The sequence below is a fragment of the Pyxicephalus adspersus genome, unplaced genomic scaffold, assembly GCF_032062135.1.
Source record: "Pyxicephalus adspersus unplaced genomic scaffold, UCB_Pads_2.0 Sca459, whole genome shotgun sequence".
Classification (NCBI taxonomy): Eukaryota; Metazoa; Chordata; class Amphibia; order Anura; family Pyxicephalidae; genus Pyxicephalus; species Pyxicephalus adspersus.
Genome location: NW_027317466.1, coordinates 1 through 13,999, shown reverse-complemented (window position 1 = coordinate 13,999; position 13,999 = coordinate 1). Strand labels below are relative to the sequence as shown.

The window sequence follows — 13,999 nt, the reverse complement described above, 5'->3', positions numbered from 1 at the left end:
GTATATGTTGGGACTTTTAAGGCAGCAAGACTTAAACCAATATAAATGTATTTAACTTTGTCATAATAAAACATATTTATTCAATTAATTTAAAAGAGCACATTAATAGGAAGTACAGAATCATACCTCCAAATATCCATATTCGTTCATACACATACGGCCCGATCAATTGAAAAAACATTGCACGTACTTATTACACATATACATTTAATGCATGGGCTTTCAGTGAACATTGGATATCAGTTATAAATGTTTCAACGCATTTGGCAGATAGGAATCCACTTCACCAGGAAACAATTATAAGCAGAGAGGAGGTAAGTACAAAAGACAACATAAATCTAAACAGAAATAGCACAGGGAGGGAAAACTGCAATCAAATGAACATCATCCACCCATGGAGATATATGTATATAGGATAACATCCAAATCATCATATAGGAGTTTCAATGAATAATAAAGAGCTCTATTATTCATCAACATAGAGAAATTGCACTTGTTATGTGGTCTACAAAACAGGTTTTTGTTTTCCTCAGGTTGTGGCTGTAAGATTTTGCACAAGCTTTTGTTTTTATGTTTTTTGGATGTATTAAGCTGATTTAAACTGAAAGGCCAGCTAAGTTTTATTAAACATATCTGTTTTGTTCTGTTCAGCTACTGTGTTCACAAGCCTTCTGCTGCGGCCTCCACCTAACTTAGTGGGAAAACAAACGGCGAGTGAGCGCCAGAGGGGGATTACCTTCATCTTGGGTTTCCTTTTGACAAATGACGAGGAGTGAGCCATTTTTTTCTTGAATCAGTTACAGAGACGCTTTGTTAGAGGACATCATGACTGACTCCAGACTGTTCCCTAAAGGCTTTCCTGAGGATATAACGTCTTTAGGAACAGAAGAAATCTGACTGAAGCCATTGGTTGTTTCGGTAACCTAAAGGAGATGCCCTATGGCTTTCCCCAGACGCAGGTGTGATGTTTGTACTATGTGAACAGGGATGTCTGCAGTTTGTACAAGAACGCGGATGTGCTCTGTGGTTCCCTTTGGACATTTCAGTCCTCAACTTTTGTTGTTTTAACTCTACACACTGGTGCCATGGTCTTTGTAAGTTCTGTGTATGACTTTTTTCCTATTTAAGTGCCCTTTGCTCTTTTCTTCAGAATCATCTCTTAAGTAGTTGATGTGACTCCTCCACGGTCCATATCATTCAATTGAAATCCACATGAAGGCTATACACATAATAATTATGCAATGTCAATGTTTGTTTTTGCTGCATAGGGCGCTTACGTGTTTAGCTTCATCTTACAGTCTTTGTGTGTGTGTGGCTTGAATGTCGCAGTTGCAACATCGGCTGCTTTCCCAACCCTAAGCCCGCGCCTTCTGCTTATTTCAGTGCAGTAACAGCATTCTTGAGGAAGCAGCAAATCAAAGTAATGTGTCAGTCCTGTTTAATACCGGTTGTAGTGCATACCTTTGCCCACTTTGTGTCCGTTCCACAAAAACACTATGGGTTTATGGCAGAATTATAAATGTGCTGTTTACTGTTTAGAGGTAGGGCTTGTAAATGGTACAACATATCTGCTAAAAGCCGAGTCAGGCTGTGGCTTTTCTGTTCATTTGCTGCTGTTTTGTGTGTGAAAACCAGGATTTGAAGAATCTGCACACCTAAATTTCATTCTTTGTGTGGTAACAAATCTCTCTTTAGCCTTTCTATACAAAATGACAGGGTCTCTTTACAGCCCACTCTACAATAGAACCCTCACCGCCGTCCCTTTATTATAGTTGCTGCAAAACTTCATGTGTAAGCATGATGGTGTATGTGTCCGAGCTTACACAAGGGTGGTGTCACAACCCAAATCCTGTGATGTCGTTCAGGCCAGGTGATTGGCGCCTAAAAATTTTGATGGAAAAGAGCAATGGGGAATCCCTGCAGAGGTGAGTATTAGTGGGTCAGGGGGTGCGTTGAATGGTTAAGAGTTAAGACCTCTTTAAAAACATGAATTGGTTTTTCCTTTCTTTTAAGAATTAGTGGTGAAGCCTTTGTTCCTGGATCAGCACAACTTTTATTTGGGGTTCCCAGCATCCCTTGCCCTGGGTTTTTGGGTCAGTACACCTAATGTCGCCTTTATGCAGGGTTCCCAGCATTCCTGCACTGATTTCCCAGGTCTGTACACCTGCTATGCCCATTGTGAGGGATTTCTACAATTCCTGTGCCAAATTTCCAACTCTGAACACCTGTGGGGGGGTCTCACCTTTGTGCTGAGTTTCGGAGAGTACACATACCCATTATTGAGGAATCTCACCTGTGCTAATCTCCCAGGTCTGCACCCCTTCCATGCACATTATTATTTGGGTTCCCAAGACATATATCTTGTCATACAGTAACTTGTTGCACGGGGCTTCATCTGTAAATTAATTGTTGCTTTTTGGTGGTTGGTAAAGTTTAGATTTACCTTCTTAATAGGCCATCAACCCATTTCAAGCTGATAAACCTAGGATCTCCTGTATATAGGGAGCCCTGAGACACTATCATTCATTCCTTCGTCTTCTCCTCCTCAGTTCCTGCCCCTTGTATGGACTTGTACCCTAAAAAAAGCAGGCAAACTCAGCAGTTTTTATTGCAGACTACCATTCCCTAGATTTAGGGGCAGTCACCTTGTCTTTGCACATCTGATGGCTCCTTTTGAGACTATGAGCAGAATAGGAAAAACTTTTAGTGCAATGAGCTCATCAGACAAATGTTATGGATTCTCGGAACAAACAGGTGTAAACCAATTTATATTTCATCAAAAAACAATAAATCTGTTCCCATCATGCAGTGGCAGATTACATCTCTGCCCTGGGCAATCTGTGCTGTCATTATAATATTGAGGTAAAGAGGCTGCAGAATAGATATCAAGGTTATACAATTGCAGCAGCCATTAGACCGACCTTGCACTTTAAGATCGGAATAGATGCATTCTGTGTTCAGGAAAACACTACATGAGCGACTGATAAAACTACACAAACCTTTTTTTTTTTTTTTTGCTAACCTTCCTAAATCCATTTTGCTAAAGGGAACCTGTCCCTTATTTGTACATTTTCAATAATACAGAGTAGTATTTATAAATAATGAATAAATTCTGAAAAGGAGTCACGCTAATATACATTTCTAGTGGCTCCTCCAATGCCATATTGGTGACGTACAATGCCTGGAGCACGCCGCTGGGAATCTTTCCTGCAAGGGAGAATTGCTCGAAGCAGTGCTACCTATTACTGGAGGTTGGCAGTTCTTATGATAGGCCAAGCAAGTCACCCTGATATCTGTGTATTGGGAACAGAATGATCGATCATGTATATATTGCTGTTTTCCACTCCTCATCACTAATCTCTTCACCCCTGACTTGTATTGCAGATATGCAGATATAATATAGGAGGATATGTGTGACCAGGTCTGTTACTGACAGCTGATTACCAAGTGCACTGGGTCTAATTCTGTTTGGGTTGCATTGTCATTTTTAGACTCCCTGCACAACTACTGTAACAAAAATGCAGAAGGGAGGCTAAAAAAATGATGTCAGTACAAAGTCTGCTTACAAGATTGCATTTTATAATAATTTCTTTTAGAGATATATATCTATCTGAGCTGTCTCATCTCTTATGACTCTTTGGGTTGCTTTAATAATTATCTGACTGTATAAAGCACCATAAAAATATTCTTCTCTCATCACCATTAATAATGCAATGTTTGACGATTTCTAATTTGTGATATTTTTCTTATATACATTGGGAGTATTTCTGTGTTTGTCAATCTGCTCTAAAACAATTATGTTGTTATTTTATGTCTTTGTATAAATTCGGCCCTTTCTATGATTGTTTCGATCATTTAGGTTTTCATGGTATCATGGTCCCGATCTTTTGCACATTCTTCTTCTTGTGTTGGAGCAGCTTTAGAGACTTAGCTGGAAGGCTTTGTTAGACTAAAGCTTTCCATAGACTGAGAAGATCATCTTTGAGTGTCTGCAAGTAAATCCAATATATAAGGTAAATATTCACAGGTAGCCATATTTATCTTTCAATTAATTGGAACTGTAGACAAAACCTTTTAGGATTTGGATAATGTGGAGGAGGGATAGGTGATTAGTTTAGTCTGTAACCTTGCAGAGAATCGCCTTCGTTTTCTGTCCCAGTGACAAATAATGATATGGCTGGGGTCCTCGCCCTTTCACCTCCAAAATTAAAGTGGAAAAAAGTTTTTGGGAGTTGTGTACAGATGTGTCTTTTGTATTTCTATTCTTTTTAAATTGATATCAATATAATAATCACATAAAGGTCACCAAAGATGTTTTTAAGTACAGTCCTTTACCAAAGCTCTGGGCTCCAACACCTGCTCAGGAAATCCTGACAGGTGTGTTGGATCTTGATTCTGGAGCTGGAATACAAAAGCTTGTGCCTCTAGGGGTTCTGGGTGTGAAAGATCCTTTCCAACAACAAAAATTGCACGTGTGTACGCAGCTTAACTATAATATTATGAACTGCCCCACTCGCTGCACAGGTAAGTATAAGGCTTCTACTTTCATTAGGTGCTTTAGATCCTCTTTATTTCAACCTGTAGATGTTTTTTTTGTGTTTGCTAAGTCCCCTTTGTCACACATCCATGGAATTTCAATATTTACCATGTTGCTACATCTGAATTTGCTGATAAAATGTATTGCTTGGTTCAGATGGTTGCTTTTTCAACATTTTAACATGTGACCACTTACAAACAGATGACCAACTGTTACATTTATGCTTTATCATTGAAATGCTTAAAAGTGTTCATAGGGGTAGCTTTGATTGGTGGTTGTCAGAGATTGGTCAGCTGCTTCAGTAATATCTTTGTGCCTGACAATAGTCTGTGAGTAGCAAAGAGATCTGCTTGTTAACTGCTAAGGAATAATGGCAACAAGGTGCTAAGTGGCTGACTACTTTTGGTTGTGCAGTGGTGCTGTTTCCGCCTCTCAATTGTCCATCTGAACCAAGCTTAAGATGCATAAAACATTAAGCGACACTTTACTTGTTAGCTGTATTTCTTCTGTTCTTAGATAATAACATGTTAATGTTCACATTTTTGGAAAATGTCACCCCCAGGAGAAAGCCGTCATGCAGATGCTTCCAGAGTCAGATGGAGATGGCTTGACCGACAAGCCTCTTAAGATCCCCAAAGAGATGTGGCTGCTTGTGGACCATTTATATAAGAATGCTTGCCATCAGGTTTGTCAATACTGACCAATGTTCCCTGTCATTACAGTAGTTGCTCTGCAAGTCAGAATAATAATAGGAGTTCATTGCTTTACATGAGCTATGTGTGTTCTCTTGCAGGAAGATCTATTTCAAACCCCCGGCAGACAGGAAGAACTACAGCAGATTATCGACTGCTTAGACACCAGTATTCCAGATAACATCCGTATCCTTCAATCACAGAGATCATCTAGGAATTGTTGGTAGGGCTGAGTGGAACTGCTCCCCAAATGAAAAATATTCTGGCCTTTATAGAGCTCTGCATATGGGATCCATTGTGCAAATGTCTGATCGTGTGCAGCAGTTATCCACCAGAACAGCCTGTATTATAAAAGAAAAAAACATCCATCTAATTTACAATTACGGGCATCAGCCGGGAAGGTAATGCCATGCCTCTCCCACTCCCAAATAGGTTGTAATTTGCATATGAGATTATGGGGCTCTCCAGATCATATGTAAAGAAATTGGTGTCTGCAATAATTGCTAGATGCTATTCTACAATCATTTAAGTGAATACAGATTCATGTTCAAGCGGAACTAAACAAACAAAAAAAAAAATCGCACTTACTTCTAGAATTCTTCAGCACCGGCCACAACAATCTTCGCTCTTTTCTTCTTGTCTGCTTGCTACATCACCTGATCTCACACTGCGCAGGTCCAGGTTCAGGTGACGTAGTCTGCTGTAATGGGAAAAAAAAGAGGACATGCGTGGGATCGGCATTTATTTCCCTTTAGTGGAAAAAAGGCCCCTTCTGCGCATGCCGTTATTCAGCTTTGTAAACTTTGGACCCAACTGAATGAATATTTATGACACTTTAGTCATAAGAGGTCAGTGATGTCCTGATTACAAAATTCACAAATTGTAATGGAGCACCTAGAATATTGCACGCCAAAGTCAACACTAGACACAAACTGTATACTTGTTTTTACTGTATATGAAGTTTAGGTTTTGTCATCTGTTGTGTTTTAAGTTACCTTAACACCCTTCCTCAGCGGGAAGTAACCATTCTGTGGCAGAAGCTCTGTTGATATTCTTGGAAGCTATACCTGAGCCGGTGATCTGTTATGAGCTTTACCAGCGGTGTATTGACTGTTCCCATGACACTCGCCTCTGCCGTCAGGTTTGTAGAAATGCACCCAAAATATATATTTATGAATATGGCTCAATATATGATTTCTTCCATAAGATAATCTCATAGATACTGACAACAGGATCACAGGATTTTACCCCTCCCAGTGCATATACAGTTACTACAGCACTATAAGTACTACTTTCACCCTGTTCATCTTGTTTTCTTCCTTTTTGTGCATTTGGTGATTGTGGTTTTATTTTCTGTATCCAGGTGATTTCCCAGCTACCAAGATGTCACCGGAATGTTTTCCGATATTTGATGGCGTTTCTTCGAGAGCTGCTAAAGTATACTAGTGACAATAATTTGACCGCCAGCCTGATTGGTAAGAATTGTATACCTTTGTCCAGGCTTCCTGTAGAAAATCGGGTGTGAGACACCAAATCTCAATCTACTCTGCATATAAACCTAGAGCAGGAACCTAACATCTGCCTAAAGCAGGAACCTAACATTCACCTAGAATAGAACATAATACATTTTTTCTTCTGATAACCTTCAGATATTGCATAAAAAAATGACTGGAATATAAATGTTATGGGATTCCCACTGAACTGTCAAAGTAAAACACCAGATTTCATTAAATTTGTATTTAATGAAATTTACAGCTTTTGCAAAGATGATGGCAGAATATCAACCTATTCTCTTCTGTATTTACTGAAATTAATTACATCTGTGCATTTGTAGAATGAGGGCTGATGTTTATGCAAAGCTGAGTGCTTTGGCTTCTAAAAGCCTTGGCTACACCCTGGCTTTTGGGGAAATGGAGTTCGAGAGGCATGTCTATACGTCAGGATTTAGAGGGTGATTTTCTGAGCCCTGCTCTCCCAGCTGCTGCCCCCCAAGACTTTTACAAGCCTGTTGGTGAAGTCAAAGGCAGTAAAATGTACTCATTATTCTTCTATTTGGAAAGCTGTAGTCAACTAGGGGTATGTGGGACCTCTACATTAAGGCCTCTGTTTTCATTCCAAGACCAATGGTTCTCCTCTGCAGCATATTTACCAGGTTCAGGCTTTTTTTTTTCTCACAGGGTACAGGTTTTTATTGAAACGGTTATTGTCAATCCCCTATGGTTGATAATGCTACCACATCCCTAATTCATTAAATCCTACAAAGACCCACAACTGGGTATATGTTGGGACTTTTAAGGCAGCAAGACTTAAACCAATATAAATGTATTTAACTTTGTCATAATAAAACATATTTATTCAATTAATTTAAAAGAGCACATTAATAGGAAGTACAGAATCATACCTCCAAATATCCATATTCGTTCATACACATACGGCCCGATCAATTGAAAAAACATTGCACGTACTTATTACACATATACATTTAATGCATGGGCTTTCAGTGAACATTGGATATCAGTTATAAATGTTTCAACGCATTTGGCAGATAGGAATCCACTTCACCAGGAAACAATTATAAGCAGAGAGGAGGTAAGTACAAAAGACAACATAAATCTAAACAGAAATAGCACAGGGAGGGAAAACTGCAATCAAATGAACATCATCCACCCATGGAGATATATGTATATAGGATAACATCCAAATCATCATATAGGAGTTTCAATGAATAATAAAGAGCTCTATTATTCATCAACATAGAGAAATTGCACTTGTTATGTGGTCTACAAAACAGGTTTTTGTTTTCCTCAGGTTGTGGCTGTAAGATTTTGCACAAGCTTTTGTTTTTATGTTTTTTGGATGTATTAAGCTGATTTAAACTGAAAGGCCAGCTAAGTTTTATTAAACATATCTGTTTTGTTCTGTTCAGCTACTGTGTTCACAAGCCTTCTGCTGCGGCCTCCACCTAACTTAGTGGGAAAACAAACGGCGAGTGAGCGCCAGAGGGGGATTACCTTCATCTTGGGTTTCCTTTTGACAAATGACGAGGAGTGAGCCATTTTTTTCTTGAATCAGTTACAGAGACGCTTTGTTAGAGGACATCATGACTGACTCCAGACTGTTCCCTAAAGGCTTTCCTGAGGATATAACGTCTTTAGGAACAGAAGAAATCTGACTGAAGCCATTGGTTGTTTCGGTAACCTAAAGGAGATGCCCTATGGCTTTCCCCAGACGCAGGTGTGATGTTTGTACTATGTGAACAGGGATGTCTGCAGTTTGTACAAGAACGCGGATGTGCTCTGTGGTTCCCTTTGGACATTTCAGTCCTCAACTTTTGTTGTTTTAACTCTACACACTGGTGCCATGGTCTTTGTAAGTTCTGTGTATGACTTTTTTCCTATTTAAGTGCCCTTTGCTCTTTTCTTCAGAATCATCTCTTAAGTAGTTGATGTGACTCCTCCACGGTCCATATCATTCAATTGAAATCCACATGAAGGCTATACACATAATAATTATGCAATGTCAATGTTTGTTTTTGCTGCATAGGGCGCTTACGTGTTTAGCTTCATCTTACAGTCTTTGTGTGTGTGTGGCTTGAATGTCGCAGTTGCAACATCGGCTGCTTTCCCAACCCTAAGCCTTCTGCTTATTTCAGTGCAGTAACAGCATTCTATTGAGGAAGCAGCAAATCAAAGTAATGTGTCAGTCCTGTTTAATACCGGTTGTAGTGCATACCTTTGCCCACTTTGTGTCCGTTCCACAAAAACACTATGGGTTTATGGCAGAATTATAAATGTGCTGTTTACTGTTTAGAGGTAGGGCTTGTAAATGGTACAACATATCTGCTAAAAGCCGAGTCAGGCTGTGGCTTTTCTGTTCATTTGCTGCTGTTTTGTGTGTGAAAACCAGGATTTGAAGAATCTGCACACCTAAATTTCATTCTTTGTGTGGTAACAAATCTCTCTTTAGCCTTTCTATACAAAATGACAGGGTCTCTTTACAGCCCACTCTACAATAGAACCCTCACCGCCGTCCCTTTATTATAGTTGCTGCAAAACTTCATGTGTAAGCATGATGGTGTATGTGTCCGAGCTTACACAAGGGTTGTGTCACAACCCAAATCCTGTGATGTCGTTCAGGCCAGGTGATTGGCGCCTAAAAATTTTGATGGAAAAGAGCAATGGGGAATCCCTGCAGAGGTGAGTATTAGTGGGTCAGGGGGTGCGTTGAATGGTTAAGAGTTAAGACCTCTTTAAAAACATGAATTGGTTTTTCCTTTCTTTTAAGAATTAGTGGTGAAGCCTTTGTTCCTGGATCAGCACAACTTTTATTTGGGGTTCCCAGCATCCCTTGCCCTGGGTTTTTGGGTCAGTACACCTAATGTCGCCTTTATGCAGGGTTCCCAGCATTCCTGCACTGATTTCCCAGGTCTGTACACCTGCTATGCCCATTGTGACGGATTTCTACAATTCCTGTGCCAAATTTCCAACTCTGAACACCTGTGGGGGGGTCTCACCTTTGTGCTGAGTTTCGGAGAGTACACATACCCATTATTGAGGAATGTCACCTGTGCTAATCTCCCAGGTCTGCACCCCTTCCATGCACATTATTATTTGGGTTCCCAAGACATATATCTTGTCATACAGTAACTTGTTGCACGGGGCTTCATCTGTAAAATAATTGCTGCTTTTTGGTGGTTGGTAAAGTTTAGATTTACCTTCTTAATAGGCCATCAACCCATTTCAAGCTGATAAACCTAGGATCTCCTGTATATAGGGAGCCCTGAGACACTATCATTCATTCCTTCGTCTTCTCCTCCTCAGTTCCTGCCCCTTGTATGGACTTGTACCCTAAAAAAAGCAGGCAAACTCAGCAGTTTTTATTGCAGTCTACCATTCCCTAGATTTAGGGGCAGTCACCTTGTCTTTGCACATCTGATGGCTCCTTTTGAGACTATGAGCAGAATAGGAAAAACTTTTAGTGCAATGAGCTCATCAGACAAATGTTATGGATTCTTGGAACAAACAGGTGTAAACCAATTTATATTTCATCAAAAAACAATAAATCTGTTCCCATCATGCAGTGGCAGATTACATCTCTGCCCTGGGCAATCTGTGCTGTCATTATAATATTGAGGTAAAGAGGCTGCAGAATAGATATCAAGGTTATACAATTGCAGCAGCCATTAGACCGACCTTGCACTTTAAGATCGGAATAGATGCATTCTGTGTTCAGGAAAACACTACATGAGCGACTGATAAAACTACACAAACCTTTTTTTTTTTTTTTTGCTAACCTTCCTAAATCCATTTTGCTAAAGGGAACCTGTCCCTTATTTGTACATTTTCAATAATACAGAGTAGTATTTATAAATAATGAATAAATTCTGAAAAGGAGTCACGCTAATATACATTTCTAGTGGCTCCTCCAATGCCATATTGGTGACGTACAATGCCTGGAGCACGCCGCTGGGAATCTTTCCTGCAAGGGAGAATTGCTCGAAGCAGTGCTACCTATTACTGGAGGTTGGCAGTTCTTATGATAGGCCAAGCAAGTCACCCTGATATCTGTGTATTGGGAACAGAATGATCGATCATGTATATATTGCTGTTTTCCACTCCTCATCACTAATCTCTTCACCCCTGACTTGTATTGCAGATATGCAGATATAATATAGGAGGATATGTGTGACCAGGTCTGTTACTGACAGCTGATTACCAAGTGCACTGGGTCTAATTCTGTTTGGGTTGCATTGTCATTTTTAGACTCCCTGCACAACTACTGTAACAAAAATGCAGAAGGGAGGCTATAAAAATGATGTCAGTACAAAGTCTGCTTACAAGATTGCATTTTATAATAATTTCTTTTAGAGATATATATCTATCTGAGCTGTCTCATTTCTTATGACTCTTTGGGTTGCTTTAATAATTATCTGACTGTATAAAGCACCATAAAAATATTCTTCTCTCATCACCATTAATAATGCAATGTTTGACGATTTCTAATTTGTGATATTTTTCTTGTATACATTGGGAGTATTTCTGTGTTTGTCAATCTGCTCTAAAACAATTATGTTGTTATTTTATGTCTTTGTATAAATTCGGCCCTTTCTATGATTGTTTCGATCATTTAGGTTTTCATGGTATCATGGTCCCGATCTTTTGCACATTCTTCTTCTTGTGTTGGAGCAGCTTTAGAGACTTAGCTGGAAGGCTTTGTTAGACTAAAGCTTTCCATAGACTGAGAAGATCATCTTTGAGTGTCTGCAAGTAAATCCAATATATAAGGTAAATATTCACAGGTAGCCATATTTATCTTTCAATTAATTGGAACTGTAGACAAAACCTTTTAGGATTTGGATAATGTGGAGGAGGGATAGGTGATTAGTTTAGTCTGTAACCTTGCAGAGAATCGCCTTCGTTTTCTGTCCCAGTGACAAATAATGATATGGCTGGGGTCCTCGCCCTTTCACCTCCAAAATTAAAGTGGAAAAAAGTTTTTGGGAGTTGTGTACAGATGTGTCTTTTGTATTTCTATTCTTTTTAAATTGATATCAATATAATAATCACATAAAGGTCACCAAAGATGTTTTTAAGTACAGTCCTTTACCAAAGCTCTGGGCTCCAACACCTGCTCAGGAAATCCTGACAGGTGTGTTGGATCTTGATTCTGGAGCTGGAATACAAAAGCTTGTGCCTCTAGGGGTTCTGGGTCATGAAATTTCTTTAGGATTGAAGAATAATGCCTTGCCTGACCCTTGGCCTTCTCCAATCTTGTATTGACCTGTACCTGATGCAGCAAGGCTCTAGAACAGAGGTGTCAAACTCTGGCCCGGGGGCCAAATTTGGCCCCACAATGTCCTTTTTTTTCGCCCTTAAAGAAATCCTAAATATGAACTGCAGCTGGCCCGCCACTGCATTGAAATAGCGCCGCTTCTACAATTCCCGGCATTACTTGCGTCTATAGACCAGAGGCCTCTCTGCCTATGCATGGCCCCGCATTGGACTGTTTTATAGACGCAAATGCCGGGAATTTTAGTAGCGGCGCTATTTCAATGAAGAGGGAGTTTAAGCGGCGGGCCACTCATAAGATTTAGCTCCACATCTGTACTTTTCCTTGCTATTCCAAGGAATGGACTTGAATGGTTGGATTTTCATAGAAGAATATTGTGATTATTATTGTTAGCCTGTGCAAAAAGGTTACCATTGAAATAGTTAGAGGCATAAGATTTTTTCTTAAATAAAATAAAAAAAAAATGGTATGCCTCTTTCTCTATTATAAGCTTGTTCCAGATTGAATGTGAAGCAAAACCTCTTTTTTTCCATATGAAAATGGTTTATATCTAATAAGAAGGAACAATTTCCTCATTTGTTTCAATAAATTTCAAGGTTGGCCCACGACATTGTTTAAGTTTTTAATTTTGGCCCTCTGTGTATTTGAGTTTGACACCCCTGCTCTACAACTTATGGACATAATGCAATATTCTCCCCAGAATGTTTTATTAAACTGGGTGGCAAGAAGCTGTAGGCCGGTGGTGGCCCCTGTGTTGTAAAATGACTGCGAAAAAGTGGTTGAGTGGTTACTGGAAATTTCTGGGTGGTGCGCCCAGATAGAAGAGGCTGGGAAGGAGGCGGTAGTGTCCATGGTGCCCATATAGGCATACAAGCTCCTCTTAAGATCTTACCTGCTGGGCCTGTTCATGTGTGCCGTAACCTGTCCTCAATGCACTACTAAAAGATATTGAAGGGGTATGGAAAGGGTAATTGGGGGAATATACTGGGGATAAGAAAATTTAAATAGAAGCTGCAGTTACACTAAACATCCCACCCAACGTTACCCTTTTGCTCGGCCTGATTAGCACAATGGATCACTTGAACCTAAGGGACTACATATGAGGCACTTTGGCTGCATGGTTGCAAGTTTATGTTGACTTTCCAAGCTTTGTGTCATTGCCCGGTTCAGTCTTCTCAGAAGTAATATATTTGGAATAGAGTTAGGTTGGTGGAGTCACCTGCTTGCTCTGGAGAACTTCTGTGGTATGGAAGTTCTATTTTCACCAACCCCAGAGCCTTGCTGCTACAAACACAGTGTCCCCTCTCCCCGTGCTCAATTCCCCATGTTAAAAAGTGCAACTTTAGGCAGTGTAGAAACCCAGACCGAAATATCTCACCTTGGGAGCCTCTTGTGTTTCATCTTTGCACCATCTACACAATGCTGAAATGTTAGTTATGGCCTCTCTAACATTTCAATCCTCCTCCCTACAATCTCTATCCCCGGCTCTCATGATGTCCGTGCTGGTCAATGTGATTTGCATTAGTTTCCAGACACTCCATATGGATCTCCGTTAATTGCAAGCTTCTTTGGTACTTTTCCTCATTATGTCTCGCTACAAGGCAGCCTCCTTTGTACAGCCCCAGTGATAATTATTTTATGTATCTTTTTGGGTCACTGATTATTTTTTATATGTAGTTAATTTATTTGGTACAGACAATGTATTGATGAAATAAAATGACATTGCACAAATAATATAATGGTCTTCTGTTTTGTTGGGTCAATGTATTATCAATGAGCTTGAACCATGCTCTAGATCAGTGTTCTTCAACCTTAATAACATGGGAGAACCCTGGAAATAACGTTTAGGTCTTCCAGGAACCCCTTCTATAATTACTATATCCACAGCTCAAGGTATATTAGTGTGGTGGTCAGTGGGAAGAATTCCTATTACATTGCTATCATTAGGAAGAATGTCACCCTTACAGATAGCCAAGAAGTT

General features: G+C 39.8%; 1 protein-coding gene across 1 annotated transcript; it reads left to right on the top strand.

Moving 5' to 3' along the window:
• The first annotated feature begins 4,478 nt into the window (after positions 1-4,478).
• On the top strand, positions 4,479-13,757 carry LOC140345057 (inositol polyphosphate 5-phosphatase OCRL-like). Its single transcript, XM_072432216.1, has 5 exons — positions 4,479-5,222; positions 5,331-5,415; positions 6,243-6,370; positions 6,593-6,704; positions 8,156-13,757. Exons 1-5 carry the CDS (start codon positions 5,112-5,114, stop codon positions 8,278-8,280), a joined length of 561 nt encoding a protein of 186 aa, XP_072288317.1. The 5' UTR covers positions 4,479-5,111; the 3' UTR covers positions 8,281-13,757.
• The last annotated feature ends 242 nt before the right edge of the window (positions 13,758-13,999 follow it).